At 39.0% G+C, this 15,560-nt stretch overlaps 1 protein-coding gene across 1 annotated transcript in view; it reads right to left on the reverse strand.

The window, feature by feature from the left end:
- Nucleotides 1-15,560, reverse strand: part of GFRAL (GDNF family receptor alpha like) — a 64,305-nt gene that overhangs the window by 36,581 nt on the left and 12,164 nt on the right. The window contains 2 exon segments of the mRNA XM_065885942.1: nucleotides 600-930; nucleotides 1,826-1,882. Of these exon segments, the coding sequence (XP_065742014.1) occupies nucleotides 600-930; nucleotides 1,826-1,882 (388 nt within the window).

Genomic DNA, 15,560 nt, shown 5'->3' on the forward strand with positions numbered 1-15,560 from the left:
ACCACTGCGCCACCAGGGAAGCCCCTGGTAATTATTTTTTGAATAAACAAATACATGACTAACATCATCGCCTCGAGAATTAAGGGTGAGAGGTTGAGAAGAGAAAAAGGGTGCATTCCTGACACCATGGCACACGTGTGTTGGGGAAATCCAAACTTAGCTCTTTCCTCATCTCCAGCTTAAGACACAAAATATTTATTTTGAAGTTTAAAGAGTCACCTCATCAAAATTCTATGACATTTAACAGCCTTATATAATCACACCCCAAAAAAACAATAATAAAATTAACATACAAGACAGGTCTATTAAGCAATTCATGAGTCTCACTTGAATATGAAATTTTAATAATGCTATTTCATGACTACCCAATCCTGACAAACTGAATTTCTTTTATTCCAAAAACATATTCTGCATTTGAATTTCGAAAAGGATACTACACATGTACTATGGATTCAAAACTATGAATTGTCTGGCTTTATTTACATCATGTTGAATGATGGTGGGAACTCTAGCTAATGTAATGAGATCAAGTGTTGGGACTAGACTGTAACAAATAAGGTGCCAAAATCAGAAAGTAAGGTATGTGTGTTTTTACTCACCTGCATAATTCATCATTTTGGCAGCTGTGAATTATATCGAGGCAAGTTGGGGCTGGAACTCTGTTCACTGCACATGGCTTGCTGTGAAGAGCTTCTCTGGACTGCTGACAAGGTACATCAGAAGGAGCACAGTCACAAAAAGCCAACATCTGGGCAGTGTTAAAAGGCATATTTTGGTAGAAGAACTGGATGGCTGCTTGGCAGTGTTTCACATCACACAGGTTTCCATTTGCTGAGCAAGCTTTCAGGTAAAGGGCCAACTGTGTGTTACAGAGCACATCCGCCACACACTCCTCCGCCACTTCCAAACAGGACCTGATCCCTCTGATTCCTAAAAGCAATGATATGCCCAGGTCGTAGAAAAGTAAACAAAAAGCTGTACATGCAGAATCTGCAAAACACTGTGAGAAGTCCATGAGCAAAATACAATGATGTGCCCATGTGTTATTTTTGGCAAACATTCCTTTTTTTCCCCCTTAGAGTTAGTATGAACTTACTGGGACCTGAATAGTGGACTATTTGCATCGTCTTTCATCTACACTGGCTACGTGTTGTGATCCAGAAGTGATGGGAAGTGTGTAGGGCCAAAACTGAGCTGCAGAAAAAAATTCTTGAGCCCAGGTTTCTCAAATGTAAACAGTAAATCTTCAGAAATTGCATTTCAGCTATATAGCTAATGGTGCGTTCAGTGGCTCGAATCAAAATGTTCTTGTTCTGTTGCACTTTTTATTTGGGGGGGAAATCTTGACTAAAGGCTGTAGCTATTCCAACATATAAAAATGTTCACATTCTGGAAAACACAGGTATGTGTGAATGCTCCGCCCCCAACACATCCATATACACAAAAAGACCTCAATTTAATTTACGTGATCAAAATATCTATGAAATTTAATTAAGACCTGGTCTTTGGTGTTAATTGTAAAGTATTCTTCAGCGTAACTATGAATAACCGATGGATAGGCAAAACAGATGTCACATGAGTGGAAGAAATGCAATGATTTTGTTGCCTTTTTTTGTTTTTTAAAAATTATATTTATTTATTTATTTAAAATTTTACTGGAGTATAGTTGATTTGATTTTGTTGCACTTCATAGTATTAGAATGATAAAAATATCCACACAATTTATTTTGTAATGACATATCTTTAAGAAACCTAGTAACTACATTTAAAATTATATTGTCCAGTATTTACAATGCAGATCAAAATAACAATTTATAAACATTACCATGATAGGAAAGAGTAGTTAGATTCCACTTGAATTTATTGTCCTCTTTCATGTTATCTAGAAGGAAAACAAAGAGACTATTTTGTTAGTGAACAATGTTCTAAATTTAATAGGAGAATGTGGACTACCTTTATGAGTGAATAATCAAGCAAAAGTACATATAAGCTCATGTAACCCTTATTTAACCCTTGATACACAAAATTAGTGAGGTACAGATGAAGAAAAATAAACCCCTGAAATATCATTCAAGTCAGTTAAACAGCCCTGCTCTGAGTATCCAGTTACTGGAAGATTTAAACAAATGCTAATGACTAGGCCATGTGCTCAGAAGTAAACAGAGTCTGTCTGGAGAGAAAGAACAGAAGGAATATTGTCTGAACCAAAAAACTCTTCCCAGTAAAGTCTTAATTAGATTGAAAAGCAATTTAAAGACTATTTCCACCTCTATCTTAGCCTCCCAGAGTTTTTAGGAATTGTAAGTACAGAATTGAAGACTCTCATTGATGGAAGTGAACTTGGTGACCATCTAATGCTAAAACATTTCATTCAAGAAGCATTTGTTGAGAGAGCTGAATCCTAACCACTAGATCACCAGAGGGGAGGGAGAGGGATGGAGCGGGAGTTTGTGGTTGGTAGATGCAAACTGTTCCATTTAGAATGGATAAGCAACAAGTTCCTACTGTATAGCACAGGGAACTATATTCAGTATACTGTGATAAACCATATTGGGAAAGAATATTTTAAAAAAAGAATGTATATATGTGTGTAACTGAATCACTTTGCTGTACAGCAGAGATTGGCTATACTTCAATTAAACTAATGACGTTTAAAAATCTCATTTAATTGTTCTTTCTTTCAAAGATCAACTTTATAAAAAAAAGAAAAGAAGCATTGGTTGAGTCCCTACTATATACCAGGTGCCATACTGAAGACAAATCGGCAGTCCCTATTGTCAAACCTATTAGGAAATAGAGACACAAAAACAAAATCAAAATAAAATAGATGGAGGGGGGGACCTTGAAGATGGCGGAAGAGTAAGACGCGGAGATCGCCTTCCTCCCCACGGATACACCAGAAATACATCCACACGTGGAACAACTCCTACAGAACTCCTACTGAAGGCTGGCAGAAGACCTCAGACCTCCCAAAAGGCAAGAAACTCCCCACGTACCTGGGTAGGGCAAAAGAAAAAAAGAAAAAACAGAGACAAAAGAATAAGGACGGCACCTGCACCAGTGGGAGGGAGCTGTGAAGGAGGAAAAGTTTCCACACACTAGGAAGCCCCTCCGCGGGCAGAGACTGCGGGAGGCGGAGGGGGGAGTTTCGGGACCGCGGAGACGGGTGCGGAGGGCAAAGCGGGGAGATTCCTGCACAGACGATCGGTGCCGACCAGCACTCACCAACCCGAGAGGCTTGTCTGCTCACCCGCCGGGGCGGGCGGGGCTGCGAGCTGAGGCTCGGGTTTTGGTTTTGGACGGAGCTCAGGGAGAGGACTGGGGTTGGCGGCTTGAACATAGCCTGAAGGGGTTAGTGCACCACGACTAGCCGGGAGGGAGTTCGGGGAAAAGCCTGCACCTGCCGAAGAGGCAAGAGACTTTTTCTGCCCTCTTTGTTTCCTGGTGCGCGAGGAGAGGGGTTTAAGAGCGCTGCTTAAAGGATCTCCAGAGACGGGCGCGAGCCGCGGCTGAAAGCGCAAACCCCAGAGACGGGCGCGAGCCGCGGCTAAAACCGCGGACCCCAGAGACGGGCGGGAGACGCTAAGGCTGCTGCTGCCGCCACCAAGGGGCCTGTGTGTGAGCACAGGTCACTCTCCACACCCCTCTTCCGCGGAGCCTGTGCAGCCCGCCACTGCCAGGTTCCCGGGATCCAGGGACAACTTCCCCGGGACAGCGCACGGCGGGCCTCAGGCTGGTGCAACGTCACGCCGGCCTCTGCCGCAACGTCACGCTGCCTCTGCCGCCGCAGGCCGGCCCCGCACGCAGTGCCCCTCCTTCCCCCATCCCCCAACCCCCGGCCTGAGTGAGCCGGAGGCCCCGAATCCACGGCTCCTTTAACCCCGTCCTGTCTGAGCGAAAAAACAGACGCCCTCCAGCGACCTACACGCAGAGGCAGGGCCAAATCCAAAACTGAGCTCCTGTGAGCTGTGAGAACAAAGAGAAAGGGAAATCTCTCCCAGCAGCCACAGAAGTAGTGGATTAAAGCTCCACAATCAACTTGATGTACCCTGCATCTGTGGAATACCTGAATAGACAAGGAATGATCCCAAATTGAAGAGGTGGAATTTAGGAGCGAGATCTATGATTTTTTTCCCTTTTCCTCTTTTTGTGAATGTGTACGTGTATGCTTCTGTGTGAGATCTTGTCTGTATACTCTTGCTTCCACCATTTGTCCTAGGGCTCTATCCGTCCATGATTTTTTTAAAAAAATTCTTTTTCTTAATAATTAAGTTTAATTGTAATAACTTTATTATACTTTACCTTCGTTCTTTCTTTCTTTCCTTCCTTCCTTCCCTCCTTTAGACAACGAATCACACCAAATTGAGGAGGTGGTCTCTGGGAGCAGGATTTATGATTTTTCCCCCTTTACCTCTTTTTGTGAAGGTGTATGTGTATGCTTCTGTGTAAGATTTTCTCTGTATAGCTTTGCTTCCAACATTTGTCCTAAGGTTCTATCCGTCCCTTTTTATTTTATTTTTTCTAAATATTTTAAATTCAATAACTATATTATACTTTATTTTATTTTTACTGTATCATCTTTCTTTCTGTCTTCTTTCCTTCTTTCCCTGCTTCCTTCCTTCCTCCCTCCCTCCCTCCCTCCCTCCTTTCTTTCCTTCTTTGCTTCTTTCTTCCTTCCTTCCTTTCCTCCTTTCCTTCTTTCTTTACTCATAGTTCCACTAATTCTCTCTACTTTTTCTCCCTTTTATTCTGAGCTGTGTGGATGAACGGCTCTTGGTGCTCCAGCCAGGAGTCAGGGCTCTGCCTCTGAGGTAGGAGAGCCAACTTCAGGACACTGGTCAACAAGAGACCTCCCAGCTCCACATAATATTAAACGGTGGAAATCTCCCAGAGACCTCCATCTTAACACCAGCACCCAGCTTCACTCAACGACCAGCAAGCCACAGTGCTGGACAACCTATGCCAAACAACTAGCAAAACAGGAACACAACCCCACCCATTAGCAGAGAGGCTGCCTAAAATCATAATAAGGCCACAGACACCCCAAAACACACCACCAGACGTGAACCTGCCCACTAGAGAGACAAGATCCAGCCTCATCCAGCACAACACAGGCACTAGTCCCCTCCACCAGGAAGCCTACACAACCCACTGAAACAACCTTAGCCACTGGAGACAGACATCAAAAACAACGGGAACTACGAAAGTGCAGCCTGCAAAAAGGAGACCCCAAACACAGTAACATAAGCAAAATGAGAAGACAGAAAAACACACAGCAGATGAAGGAGCAAGATAAAAACCCACCAGACCTAACAAATGAAGAGGAAATAGGCAATCTACCTGAAAAAGAATTCAGAATAATGATAGTAAGGATGATCCGAAATCTTGGAAGTAGAATGGACAAAATGCAAGAAACAGTTAACAAGGACCTACAAGAACTAAAGATGAAACAAGCAATGATGAACAATGCAATAAATGAAATTAAAACCACTCTAGATAGGATCAATAGCAGAATAACTGAGGCAGAAGAACGGATAAGTGACCTGGAAGATAAAGTAGTGGAAATAACTACTGCAGAGCAGAATAAAGAAAAAAGAATGAAAAGAACTGAGGACAGTCTCAGAGACCTCTGGGACAACATGAAACGCACCAACATTCGAATTATAGGGGTTCCAGAAGAAGAAGAAAGAAAAAAAGGGACTGAGAAAATATTTGAAGAGATTATAGTTGAAAACTTCCCTAATATGGGAAAGGAAATAGTTAATCAAGTCCAGGAAGCACAGAGAGTCCCATACAGGATAAAAACAAGGAGAAACACGCCAAGACACATATTAATCAAACTGTCAAAAATTAAATACAAAGAAAGCATATTAAAAGCAGCAAGGGAAAAACAACAAATAACACACAAGGGAATCCCCATAAGGTTAACAGCTGATCTCTCAGCAGAAACCCTACAAGCCAGAAGGGAGTGGCAGGACATACTGAAAGTGATGAAGGAGAAAAGCCTGCAACCAAGACTATTCTACCCAGCAAGGATCTCATTCACATTTGATGGAGAAATTAAAACCTTTACAGACAAGCAAAAGCTGAGAGAGTTCAGCACCACCAAACCAGCTTTACAACAAATGCTAAAGGAACTTCTCTAGACACGAAACACAAGAGAAGGAAACGACCTATAGTAGCGAACCCAAAACGATATAGAAAATGGGAATAGGAACATACATATCGATAATTACCTTAAATGTAAATGGACTAAATGCTCCCACCAAAAGACACAGATTGGCTGAATGGATACAAAAACAAGACCCTTATATATGCTGTCTACAAGAGACCCACTTCAGACCTAGAGACACATACAGACTGAAAGTACGGGGATGGAAAAAGATATTCCATGCAAATGGAAACCAAAAGAAAGCTGGAGTAGCAATTCTCATATCAGACAAAATAGACTTTAAAATAAGGACTATTAAAAGGGACAAAGAAGGACACTACATAATGATCAAGGGATCGATCCAAGAAGAAGATATAACAACTGTAAATATTTATGCACCCAACATAGGAGCACCTCAATACATAAGGCAAATAATAACAACCATAAAAGGGGAGATCAACAGTAACACATTCATAGTAGGGGACTTTAACACCCCACTTTCACCCATGGACAGATCATCCAAAATGAAAATAAATAAGGAAACACAAGTTTTAAATGATACATTAAACAAAATGGACTTAATTGATATTTATAGGACACTCCATCCAAAAACAGCAGAATACACATTTTTCTCAAGTGCTCATGGAACATTCTCCAGGATAGATCATATCTTGGGTCACAAATCAAGCCTTGGTAAATTTAAGAAAACTGAAATTGTATCAAGTATCTTTTCTGACCACAACGCCATGAGACTAGATATCAATTACAGGAAAAGATCTGTAAAAAATACAAACACATGGAGGCTAAACAATACACTACTTAATAATGAAGTGATCACTGAAGAAATCAAAGAGGAAATAAAAAAATACCTAGAAACAAATGACAATGGAGACACAACGACCCAAAACCTATGGGATGCAGCAAAAGCAGTTCTAAGGGGGAAGTTTATAGCAATATAAGCCCACCTTAAGAAGCAGGAAACATCTCGAATAAACAACCTAACCTTGCACCTCAAGCAATTAGAGAAAGAAGAACAAAATAACCCCAAAGCTAGCAGAAGGAAAGAAATCATAAAAATCAGATCAGAAATAAATGAAAAAGAAATGAAGGAGACGATAGCAAAGATCAATAAAACTAAAAGCTGGTTCTTTGAGAAGATAAACAAAATAGATAAACCGCTAGCCAGACTCATCAAGAAAAAAAGGGAGAAGACTCAAATCAATAGAATTAGAAATGAAAATGGAGAAGTAACAACTGACACTGCAGAAATAAAAAAAATCATGAGAGATTACTACAAGTAACTCTATGCCAATGAAATGGACAATCTGGAAGAAATGGACAAATTCTTAGAAATGCACAACCTGCCAAGACTGAATCAGGAAGAAATAGAAACTATGAACAGACCAATCACAAGCACTGAAATTGAAACTGTGATTAAAAACCTTCCAACAAACAAAAGCCCAGGACCAGATGGCTTCACAGGTGAATTCTATCAAACGTTTAGAGAAGAGCTAACACCTATCCTTCTCGAACTCTTCCAAAATAGAGCAGAGGGAGGAACACTCCCAAATTCCTTCTACGAGGCCACCATCACCTTGATACCAAAACCAGACAAGGATGTCACAAAGAAAGAAAACTACAGGCCAATATCACTGATGAACATAGATGCAAAAATGCTCAACAAAATACTAGCAAACAGAATCCAACAGCACATTAAAAGGATCATACACCATGATCAAGTGGGGTTTATTCCAGGAATGCAAGGATTCTTCAATATACACAAATCTATCAATGTGATAAACTATATTAACAAATTGAAGGAGAAAAACCATATGATCATCTCAATAGATGCAGAGAAAACTTTCGACAAAATTCAACACCCATGTATGATAAAAACCCTCCAGAAAGTAGGCATAGAGGGAACTTTCCTCAACATAATAAAGGCCATATATGACAAGCCCACAGCCAACATCATCCTCAATGGTGAAAAACTGAAAGCATTTCCACTAAGATCAGGAACAAGACAAGGTTGCCCACTCTCACCACTCTTATTCAACATAGTTTTGGAAGTTTTAGCCACAGCAATCAGAGAAGAAAAGGAAATAAAAGGAATCCAAATCGGAAAAGAAGAAGTAAAGCTGTCACTGTTTGCAGATGACATGATACTATACATAGAGAATCCTAAAGATGCTACCAGGAAACTACTAGAGCTAATCAATGAATTTGGTAAAGTAGCAGGATACAAAATTAATGCACAGAAATCTCTGGCATTCCTATATACTAATGATGAAAAATCTGAAAGTGAAATCAAGAAAACACTCCCATTTACCACTGCAACAAAAAGAATAAAATATCTAGGAATAAACCTACCTAAGGAGACGAAAGACCTGTATGCAGAAAATTATAAGACACTGATGAAAGAAATTAAAGATGATCCAAATAGATGGAGAGATATACCATGTTTTTGGATGGGAAGAATCAACATTGTGAAAATGACTCTACTACCCAAAGCAATCTACAGATTCAATGCAATCCCTATCAAACTACCACTGGCATTTTTCACAGAACTAGAACAAAAAATTTCGCAATTTGTATGGAAACACAAAAGACCCCGAATAGCCAAAGCAATCTTGAGAACGAAAAAAGGAGCTGGAGGAATCAGGCTCCCTGACTTCAGACTATATTACAAAGCAACAGTAATCAAGGCAGTATGGTACTGGCACAATAACAGAAAGATAGATCAGTGTAACAGGATAGAAAGCCCAGAGATAAACCCACGCACATATGGACACCTTATCTTTGATAAAGGAGGCAGGAAAGTACAGTGGAGAAAGGACAGCCTCTTCAATAAATGGTGCTGGGAAAACTGGACAGGTACATGTAAAAGTAGGAGATTAGATCACTCCCTAACACCATACACAAAAATAAGCTCAAATTGGATTAAAGACCTAAATGTAAGGCCAGAAACTATCAAACTCTTAGAAGAAAACATAGGAAGAACACTCTATGACATAAATCACAGCAAGATCCTTTCTGACCCACCTCCTAGAGTAATGGAAATAAAAACAAAAATAAACAAATGGGACTTAATGAAACTTCAAAGCTTTTGCACAGCAAAGGAAACCATAACCAAGACCAAAAGACAACCCTCAGAATGGGAGAAAACATTTGCAAATGAAGCAACTGACAAAGGATTAATCTCCAAAATTTACAAGCAGCTCATGCAGCTCAATAACAAAAAAACAAACAACCCCATCCAAAAATGGGCAGAAGACCTAAATAGACATTTCTCCAAAGAAGATATACAGAATGCCAACAAACGCATGAAAGAATGCTCAACATCATTAATCATTAGAGAAATGCAAATCAAAACTACAATGAGATATCATCTCACACCAGTCAGAATGGCCATCATCAAAAAATCTAGAAACAATAGATGCTGGAGAGGGTGTGGAGAAAAGGGGACACTCTTGCACTGCTGGTGGGAATGTGAAATGGTTCAGCCACTATGGAGAGCAGTATGGAGGTTCCTTAAAAAACTACAAATAGAATTACCATATGACCCAGCAATCCCACTACTTGGCATATACCCTGAGAAAACCAAAATTCAAAAAGAGTCATGTACCAAAATGTTCATTGCAGCTCTATTTACAATAGCCCAGAGATGGAAACAACCTAAGCGCCCATCATCGGATGAATGGATAAAGAAGATGTGGCACATATACACAATGGAATATTACTCAGCCTTAAAAAGAAATGAAATTGAGCTATTTGTAATGAGATGGATAGACCTAGAGTCTGTCATACAGAGTGAAGTAAGTCAGAAAGAAAAAGACAAATACCGTATGCTAACACATATATATGGAATTTAAGGGAAAAAAATGTCATGAAGAACCTAGGGGTAAGACAGGAATAAAGATGCAGACCTACTGGAGAACGGACTTGAGGATATGGGGAGGGGGAAGGGTGAGTTTTGACAGGGCGGGAGAGGGTCGTGGACATGTACACACTAACAAACGTAGTAAGGTGGGTAGCTGGGGGGAGGCGGCCGCAGGGCACGGGGATATTAGCTCGGTGCTTTGTGACAGCCTGGAGGGGTGGGATGGGGAGAGTGGGAGGGAGGGAGACGCAAGAGGGAAGACATGTGGGAACATGTGTGTGTGTATGGCTGATTCACTTTGTTGTAGAGCAGAAACTAACACACCATTGTGGGGCAGTTGTACCCCAATAAAGATGTTTAAAAAAATAAAAATAAAAATAAAATAAAATAGATGGAGCACTAGTAGACATATGCATAAAGTGATAGAATAGAATTATTACATTTTAAAACAAAAATTCAATTTTTGCCATTGGCTATTAAGATACTGACTTCTGTTATGGCATAAGTGTCTCTTCATGTTTCAATTTGTCCTGACTTGAGCTGTCTGTCCAAACTCCCTGCCTGCCCATCTACTGCACATATATGATGGTACAATCATAAGAAAATTCTTTTTACCTCCCGTTGTGTCACAGCCTTTCCAGACTCCTTGTTCCATCTGTTCTCATTATACATGTTTTTTCATTTTTCTACTGGTTAATTCTCAGCTCAAGAATCACTGTCTCTTCTGAAACACACTCTCCTGTGTTTCTGGGATGTTCCTTCTTCTGTGCTACTATTCCATATTGAATGAAATCCCAATAAGCAAATTTCAGAGAGTTCTACAGCTTTTGTAACATACAAAAGTCTAGGCTAGATCTTCTATGATAGGTTAATAGCTCTGCTTTGGAACTGTTGGGTATGGCTGTGCCACTGACTAAAACATATTCAAGAAACTGAGTTCACTTACTGTTATGAACTAAATTTTGTCTCCTTCCAAAATTTATAAGTTGAAGCCCTAACTCCTGGTGTGGCTGTATTGGGAGATGGTGTCTCTAGGGAAGTAATTAAGATTAAATGAGGTCCTAAGCGTGGGGCCCTGATCTGGTAGGATTTGTGTCCTCTTAAGAAGAGACCTTAGTGTGTTTCTTCACTCTTTCCTCTTCACATACACACACCCCATGGAAATGTCCTGTGAGTACATGGCAAGGAGTCAGGAAATCTAGAAGCCAGGAAGACAGCTCTCACCAGAAAATCACACTGCTGGACTTTGATCTGGAACTTCCATCCTCCAGAATGATGAGAAAATTAATTTTTGTTGTTCAAGTCACCCAACCTCTGGTATTTAACTAGGGCAGCCTAAGCAGACTAATACACTCACAATATGACAAATTATTACAAAAACAAAAAAACAATTCTTTTACCATAAGGAAACAAATTCTATTACGGACCCATGCTATTTTATATAATATGAGTAATACATGATAATAAATTCTCTGCACATTAAATCCTAATTCACATTAAATCCTAATCCACATTAAATCCTAATATATGGTGCATACATAGGTATATACACATTTTCTGGAGAATATTTTAAACAGTAGCTTAATTGCTGAAAAGGAGCTAAAGGGCAGTATGTCATGGGAACACAGAGAAACATGCACCCACCAGACCTCCATCTGTGTTATAAGATCATACACATTACAAAATGTACACTGTTCTCTCTTCTTGACCCATTAATATCAAAATATATGCAGACTCTGATATAGTTTCAACCTGCTACCACTCTCGTCCAAGACACCACGCATTTCTCTGTTGACCTCATTTAGTGACATGGTCTCATTTGCGATCCATCAGTGAATGACCCCCACTTTATACCTACAGTACAGATCTCACTTCTATGTGTCATGCAATGAATTTAGATATCAATTCCATACCTAGAACTGTCTACTTGATTTCTTCACTTGGATATCTAACAAATATTTCTCACTTACCATGTCCCAAACTGACTCCTGACCTCTCCTCTGTCCACACCAAAGCCTCATCTTCTGTAGTTGTTCCCATGTTAGTCAATGAAAATAATGGCAACCACATCCTTCTAATTACCCAGGACAAAGAAACCTTGGAGTCAATGTTGATCCCTTTTTTCCCCTTGCATCCCCATATGATCCATTCACACCAAAACATCTCGAGAATCTGACAGCTGTCCACACTGGTCCATCACCCATCATTACAAAAGCTTCCTAACTGGTCTTTCTGCTTGGGCCTTATTTCTCTTCAGTTAGTTGTCAACACAAAAAACAGAATTATCCTGTTAAAGATGTAGATCAGACCATGACACTTCCTTGGCTAAAATCCTTCAGTGGTTTCCTGTAACACTCAGAATATGAGCCAAAAGTTTTGAAATGACCTACAAAGCCTTTCATGATCCTGCCCCTGTTTTATTTCTGACCTCATCTCCTGCATCTCTCTCCCTGCTCTCTCGACTCTACCTCTAGTGTCTTCTTTGCTCTTCCTCAACCTTCCAGACTATCCCCAACTCACCTTGAGCTTGTGTTTCTGCTGCCTGAAGTGTTCTTTCCCTAAATGCCCACATGACTAATTCCCTTGCCTCTTTCCATCTTTACTCAAACATTAATTTCTTCAGATCAACTTTCTGGCCATCCTATTAAAATTACAAACCAACAACTCAGACTTCTTTTTTCCCCTACCTGTATTATTTTTCTCCTTAGCACTCATACTGTTTATTTTTTTTTAATTTTATTTTTTTAAATTCTATTGGAGTATAGTTGATTTAAAATGTTGTGTTAGTTTCTGCTGCACAGCAAAGTGATTCAGTTATACATATACATATACTCATTCTTTTCCAGGTTCTTTTCCCATATAGGCCATTACAGAATATTGAGTAGAATTCCAGGTGCTATACAATAGGTCCTTGTTGGTTATCTATTTTATATATAGTACTGTGTGTATGTTAATCTCAAGATCCTAATTTATTGCTCCCCACCCCCCATGTTTCCCCATTGGTAGCACTCATATTGTTTAAAATATACATCTTCAAATCTTTTATCCTATTAATTTCTTCTTAATGGATGTTACAGCCTACTACTAAGACCCCCCTTTTGGTGATCCCAGTATTCATTTCCCCATCTGCTGGTCATTTTCCAGCATTGCCTCATCCAAAGGGAGTTGCCACATCCAAGAGGGCAGACTTTTCTAGGGGACAGCTCCTATCTAAGGGCTAGTCCATGGGAGGGGCTCAAAGGAGCAGCTCCCGTGTCTCAATGGGCGACATCTCTAAAAGGCCATTACAGAGCCAAACATCTTGTGGAATCAACTGTTTGTTGTGGTCATTGTCTTGCCTTTCAATTTCTCCCTCCACCTAATCCTGTTTTTCTCACTTCTAGATTTTGTTCCTGAGCCCTCAGTCCAGTACTACTCTGTATGCAAACCTCTGTGACAGAGTCTGTTTCCAGGGAAACTCACCAAGACACTCCTCAACTGAGAATGTAAAGCCCTATAAAGCAATATTTTTTGTGATTTTTGTTCGCTTTTCTTACTGCTTTTTCCTCAGGTCTTAGAACATGGCCTAGTACATGGTAGGCACTCAAAGAAATATCTATTAAGTAAATAAATCATCATACCTTACTACATTATCTATTTCTTTAATTTTTTAAATCCCCTAAAAAATAGGAAGCTTCTTAAATGAAGGACAGTTTTGTTGTTGTTGTTTTGATCCTGCTACACCAGACTTAAGATTTAGCACATTGTCAATGTCTCATAAGTATTTGTTCAATGAATGAATAAATGAATGAATAAAATTCACATTATTCTAAAACCTTTTAGCATTTATGTCTTTCTTCATAATCCCTTTTAGACATAGTCATAGTATTACGTTTTTAAATTTTCATTGTCTAAGAGAAACACAGGCAGAAATGGCAGAGCAAAGTCTTTAGTCAACTCATATTTGTGATTATACTTAAGGTTCCCAAATTCCTCCCTTGAATACTGACCTGAAACAATGTCTAGGTTGAATTCATCTTCATTGTCTTCACTGAAGGCTGGAACTGGATTCATCTGAGCATCCTGTATACAAATGTCCTCAAACAAGCTTTTCCAAATTTCAATGCATTTTGCTTCTGAAGGGTCATTGCATTGACAATTCCACAAGATTGTTTCTTTCAGACTTTCTCTTAATGCTGCACACAGGTAGCTTCCATCAAGGGTTTTGCATTGCTCTGATTCCCTCCCACAGGCTTTCTTAAAATTTTCATACAAAAGAGCACAATGTTCAGATTCCTGGCAGATACGTGCTGCCACGACGCAGTAGCTCTTTTTGTCAGTCATTAATGGCGTATCTTTCTGATGGAGCCATTGTGTGATGTTGGATTGTGCAGCCAAATATAAGGACACTGCTGATTCTTCTATAAATAAAAAGTGACTAAAAATTAAATATTATGACCTTTTAATGTTTTCTAAAAAGTGTATAGACATATCTTTTATAAATATACCAATATCTATTGTCTTTCAAAAGCCATTGAAAAAATATATTGCAAGAGAGCCATTACAAATGATCTTGATTTTCTTAAAAAAATTGAAAGAAAAATATTGATTATTTATAGTTTATGTAACTAAACATAATGATAATACTCAATTTCATTTAATATTTTATCCTCATTTATTTCGTCTTTTCATTACATTTTGATGATGATTGGTAGAAATCATGTGTAACTTAAAATACTTATAATCCATTATTTCTCTTCTATAAAATTTTGTGAATTTCCATTTTATCCTAGAAATTTACCTATACTAAACTGTTTCTCCACAGTTTTTCATTATTTCCCCTTTAAGAAGCATTTTTAGACAGTTTTTTCCTAATTCCCTTACCCGCTCGTGAAATTTTAATTCCACAGATATATCGTGCATCTGTTTAGGGACTGTATGTATATCTATAGGCTTTATATATAAGTGAGAGGTTTTTTGCTCATCCCTAAGAACCAATTTTCACCCCTTGGGGGTTATATCCTCATAGAGAATGCATGTTCTACTAGAGATTTCCAATAAGCACATAATTATATAAACTTTATAGAAAAAAGATAAGGAAAACAACCTCAATATAAGAATCCTTACTTGCTTAACCTAAGCTTTCAGAAGTATACTGTCTAATTCTAAAATGTCTCATCTTCCTCTGCAGTCCTTCATGTGGATCTCCACAATGAAAACTTCCTTGACCCTACCATTCTTCCCAAAGTAACTTTTTCCCCTGGGGTATTCTTCTCTTAAAAAAAAAAAAAGGGTTGTTCTCTTTTGTTTATTAAATGAACTTTCTTATACCTTAGTTTTTACAAATGCCTCATGCAAGATAAAGATAGTATAATCTATTTCATGATATGAAAATGTTTACTTAAAAACTGCCAGGACATTCTTAGAAGCACTGTTTAGAGTATAGCCTCTGTACTGCATGGGTTTGGAGACACACACTATGATAAAGGTTTGCACATTTATCAAACAACAGCTCACATGGATTGCTATAATTATTTAAATCAGGCTTCT

The sequence above is a fragment of the Phocoena phocoena genome, chromosome 10 (genome assembly GCF_963924675.1).
Source record: "Phocoena phocoena chromosome 10, mPhoPho1.1, whole genome shotgun sequence".
Classification (NCBI taxonomy): Eukaryota; Metazoa; Chordata; class Mammalia; order Artiodactyla; family Phocoenidae; genus Phocoena; species Phocoena phocoena.